Source organism: Aplysia californica, unplaced genomic scaffold (assembly GCF_000002075.1).
Source record: "Aplysia californica isolate F4 #8 unplaced genomic scaffold, AplCal3.0 scaffold00706, whole genome shotgun sequence".
Lineage (NCBI taxonomy): Eukaryota > Metazoa > Mollusca > Gastropoda > Aplysiida > Aplysiidae > Aplysia > Aplysia californica.
In genome coordinates, this window is record NW_004797976.1 from 328,332 (window position 1) to 333,765 (window position 5,434).

At 40.9% G+C, this 5,434-nt stretch overlaps 1 protein-coding gene across 1 annotated transcript in view; it reads left to right on the plus strand.

The window, feature by feature from the left end:
• Nucleotides 1–5,434, plus strand: part of LOC101848075 — a gene marked incomplete in the record, with an annotated part of 72,142 nt that overhangs the window by 61,894 nt on the left and 4,814 nt on the right. The window contains 4 exon segments of the mRNA XM_005108656.3: nt 265–381; nt 1,305–1,436; nt 2,628–2,756; nt 3,429–3,614. Coding sequence (XP_005108713.2) covers nt 265–381; nt 1,305–1,436; nt 2,628–2,756; nt 3,429–3,614 — 564 coding nt within the window.

The following is a 5,434-nucleotide window of genomic DNA, read 5'->3' on the forward strand; positions in this document are numbered from 1 at the left end:
CTCTCTCTCTCTCTCTCTCTCTGTGTGTGTGTGTGTGTGTGTGTATGTGTGTGTGTGAGTGTGTGTGTGCTTGCGTGCATGCGTGCGTGCGTGCGTGCGTGTGTAATACAAATGTAAGAATCAATAAACAAATACTATATTATTCATACATCTTCAAGCACTATACTTCTTTCTACCTGATCCCCAATACATGCTCCCGTCACTCCAAGTGGAGACGCACCCTAAACCAAAGCCTGTCTACCGTGTGCCTTTCTCTCCCTTCAGGTATGTGCACAGACAGCAGTCCGTACTGTTCAACGTGGGCCAAGAACGGGGAGTGTGACAGGAACCCTTCCTACATGCACCACAACTGTAGGAAAAGCTGTGGCCTCCCTAACTGCGGTGAGATGATGATGATGATGATGATGATGATGATGATGATGATGATGATGATGATGATGATGATGATGATGATGATGATGATCTTGCTCAGGACAATGATAATGACGACTACAACACCAACGACGACGACAATCATGATCATGATGGTGATGGTGGTGGTGGTGGTTTTAGAGGTAGTGGTTGTGGGGGTGATGGAGAAGGGCTCCTGCTGCTGCATTCGACTATTGCAAGACTGGAGGGTTCGCCCTTAAGCCAATCCTTTATTTTGGACGTAAAAGCGCGGTCCATGGTGTGCATGCTTCGTAATGAAATTTTTTTAGCAGTCAAAGGGGAGCAGCCATGACTGAGGACAGTCTAGGAGCACATGTCTATGCTTGACCCTCCACACTTTTCACCCACCCAGCACGAAGAGCGGACAGCCTTTGTCCCCACGTATCAGAATACAGATGTGATACATCAGTACTGTACCTTTATCTCGGCAAAAATACTCCAATCAGTATGAGCATGTTGATAAAATGAAACGTAATGGTCGCGTGTTTGCCGAAAAAGGAAATAAAATGGGATCTAAAATCATTAGATCTTGCACATTCACCACCCGAATTCTCGTCATGGCGTCAGTGTAAAGCAGAATTCATGCTAGGTCTACTCGACATTTAACAACAAAATTCACTCCAGATTTAAACAACTGATTTTTGCGCTCAAAGGCCACACAACCCATTCAAAAAGAAAATTGTAACTTAAACAAGTGCGCATGTCAAAAAGGAGATAATTCCTACAACGTTTTCTAGCTGTAGTACACTGTCCCGTTGGGGCGAAGTGTTTAAAGGCTGGGACGATAAAAGTCAGACTGTCTAAACAGTGTTAATAAAAGTCTAAAACACTGACAACCACTTACCCTCAATTTCCATCGGTTCTCCCCACAGCCAAGGACCAGTGTCTTTTGGTACATGGAAGTGATGCAGAAGAACACAAGGGGCCCAGTGGAAGCTGGGATACTTGGTTATGTACGGACCCCGAGTTCAGAGTTCGTTACTTGTGCCAGATAGACAAACAGCGTAAGGATCTATCTATCTATCTATCTATCTATCTATCTATCTATCTATCTATCTATCTATCTATCTATCTATCTATCTATCTATCTATCCATCCATCCGTCTGTCTGTCAGTCTGTCTGTCTGTTTATCTATGTATGTCAACATTTCTGAGGTCGAACCCCAGACTTTATTAGAAAACGCTCGAAGAAGCGGCGGTTGGATACACAACAACTACTCGGATTTTTGTACTTCTAATACAATTACTATAATACGTAATCCAACTTAAAATATCAATTTCTTTTTCAATTATATTCACAATAGAATTGTTCTGGTCTAACTCTAAAATGACATTAGCTTAGCTGATATAAGTTTAAATTTATAAAAATTAATTTCATATATCACCTTGTAATGGGAATCGCTTCGTCAGTATTATTCTTCAGTGACCTCTTTACTTAGTTCACACTTTTATGTATCTAGTTTTCTAGTTGTTTGATGGTGGTGATGATAATGATGATGATGATGATGGTATTGATGATGATGATGATGATTTTTTTTGTTTCCTTAATGGGTCTGGCGGACTCCACGAAGAAAGCTTCGACCGAGCGCGAGGCTCTTTTTCGGCTCCATTGTCAATAATATGCTTAGCGGGACCCCCACTCGTCCACATAACTCCATTCGAATTGCCATTGTTCCTGGACATTCAAACATATGTTTGATATCCTCCTTTTCATGGCCGCATCTTCGGCAAAATGGGCTGAGCTCTTCACTTAAAAAAGTTTTTATACCATCTTAAACTCTAATGATGGTCCGACCGCAGTCTCGCTAGCTCGACCTGGTCAAGCGACCAGTGATAGATTTTTGTTCCCGCTTATAGGAGTACCCAGAATACACATCTTCCAGGTGCTGGTACTTAGCTCTACATCATGATGATGATGATGATGATGATGATGATGATGATGATGATGATGATGATAGTAATGCAGGTAATTTCCATAGTACCCACTCACGAACAATACAACTCTTAATACTTAACGCTTAATACGTGTACAAGGTGAATGAACATGCAGACATGCGCTCTTAAGATTTACTATAATACGATGATGATGGTGGTGGTGTTTGTGGTGGTATTTTTGCCCAACGATGATTTAAATGTGTTGTTGTGTTTTGATGATGAGGATTGAGGTTCTGATGGTGAGGCGGTTTCTACTGCAGGAGTGGATTGCCACGATTCCTCGGGTCACTGTGAGACTGCCTTGTCCGAGTTCCCCAACTTCTGTAACGACGCGCGCTCTTCCCGGGGAGCAGACGTCTACTGCCATCGCTCGTGTGGCCGCTGTGTTCGTGAGTGATCATTCATTCATCTAGTGCCAGATCTGCAACAGACATCGACGATCATGGTTCTCCATTCATTACTTTGCTCGGATGCTCTTAAAAAAGTACATTTAACGTTAAGTCCAAGTTTTGCATGGTATTTGTAATTGCTCTGTTTTCCGTTTTGTTTGAAACTAACGTGACAAAATGTCAAAATGGAATATTGTTTATTGCAATACAAAATTCTCCATTCATTGGATATGTAATGGATGTCCATTATATCAATATTGATGCTCCTCAATATACGCGCGGGGACAATTTTACGTTTCTTCGATTTCGCACAATTTTGCCAAGCCTGCTTTTTTAAAGGTCAGTTTTGGTTGACCATATCTCGGGCGTGTCTTTACATAGATAAACTTTTAATGTGTCAGATGATGCAGACTGTATTTAGCTTTAAATTGGTATGTTACATGAACAGGTAATGCGAGGCTTTAACACGATGATTTTTTAATTACATTTTCATTTTTCTTTCGGACGCAACTGTATTTATAACTCCTTTGCCCCCCCCTCCCCCCCCCCCCCCCGTTTCTCTTTTTTTCACGGTTCGTTCCTTCATAACGACAAAGTATGTCCTTCACGGTATGTTAACTCGTAAACTGAATCAACTCTCTCAATCGCAACCCTGTTTCTCTCCCCTAAAAGATTTTGTGCACTGTACTGCCCCGAGCTCCCCCGTCTACGAGCTGAAGTCAGCAAGCCGAACCGCCCAACCTGGGGACATCATGGAATTTGCCTGTGCCGACCGATTCCCGTACCACATTGGCGGAGATTTGGTTCGTGCCTGCGCCTCTACAGGGAGACTACTCGGAGAGGCCCCTGTTTGTCACAGTATGTAATGTATTACAAACTGTGGTCTTTGTTTGTTATAGTATGGGAACTGTTATAAATTATGGAACATGTCTTTAACAGTTTTTGAGCTTTAACAAACTGTGGCCCCTATTTGTTGTCACAGAATGCGAAGTATAACAAAATGAGGCCCCATCCTGTCGCATTACCTAAACTATTACAAATTGCAACCCCTGTTTATCACAGAATCTTAAGTATTACTGATTGTGATTCTTGTTTGTGAAGTGTGACAACTATTACAAATTGAAACTCCAGCATGGCACAGACTGTGGCGTATTACTATTACAAGTCGTGGATCCTGGTTATCACAGTGGTAGTACTGCAAGTGACAGTGCCTATTAGTACCTTTTAATAATTAAAACGTCCACCCTTGTCCAGGTTTTGGCCTAGTGTATTCTTCCACCATGACCTATTTGTATCTTGTACGCAATGCATCAAAGTTTGTTCAACTGCTTCCATCGTTGTGAAGGTTCAGGGCTATGTGCTCCGGTCTTCAACATGATAAATGTTATGATGTTTTGAATGTAGGAGTTGTTACGCCCTTGTTGACACCATTTAGATCATTGGGGGTGGGGGTGGGGGGGGGGGGGACTTCGACTCCGCCTGCCAGGGCCACTCTGGGCTGAGAGAGATACAACGTCCTTTTAGAAAGATCGAGATACATGATGAAAATTCTCCCCTCGCGGGAATCGAAATTGGGTCTTATGTATGCAACATACACATACACCAGTATGATTAGTATGTGTTAAGTCTACATAACATATTTTTGCATTATTATTATTATTATTATTATTATTATTATTATTATTATTATTATTATTATTATTATTATTACTAGTAAAAGTACCCGTTCTAGGTACGGAATAATAATGAAGAAGTATTAGGAAAGTTAAGAAGAGGAAAAAGACTGAAAACAGGAAAGAAACAAAACATAAATATTTTACCTTGAATTTATCTATGTAGCACCCCCTCTTGACTACCTTTAGGGGTAAGACTTCTTCCTCCTCTTCGAAGGCGTGGCATTTTCTACTAAAGTTTCAGCTCAATCACTTTTTAAAAAAGTGTTAGGCCTACATGCAAATTGTTGCTCCCTAGAAGAACCTGATCTAGATTCTAGATCTAGCCTGGATTTCAAAGGATTATAAAGACATAGGCCTATAAATGAAAGAAGGAGCATAGACCCATAGATTGAATTAAGTTTAGAAATTCACATTTTTAACAACCGACAGGCGTCACAGATGGCCTAGATTTCGAGATCTATTCTTAGCAGGAAAAATCCACTTTCAAGAGTACTTTCATAATTCTTGACCTCGATCTAGATTCACCGACAGCCTAGTTCTAGACTCTAGATCTATTCACAGCAGGAAAAAATCCATGTTCAATACTTTCATCATTCTTGATCTCGATCTAAGATTCACTTATAGATCTAGATCTAGCCTAGATCTAGATCTTAGAATCTATAATGCACAGAAAGAAAAATCCACTTTCAATATTCAATAGGTTATCGAGACGTCACAGATCTAGATTCTACTTTCATTTCATGATTCTTCTTGATCTCGATTTAGATCTCGATTCTAGATCTCGATTCTAGATCTCACCTAGACACTGTGCACAAAATACACTCATCTTTCGGCGTGCGCGCTAAATCCACTTACGGAGAAATCTACTTTCAATACTTTCATGGGTTTTAAAAATCTTGATCTAGATATTGGATCTAGACATACAACAACACGCAGGGCGTACACCGGGCTACGATTGGCTGAACCTTTGACTTTGACCCATGAATACATTAAGTAGGCCTA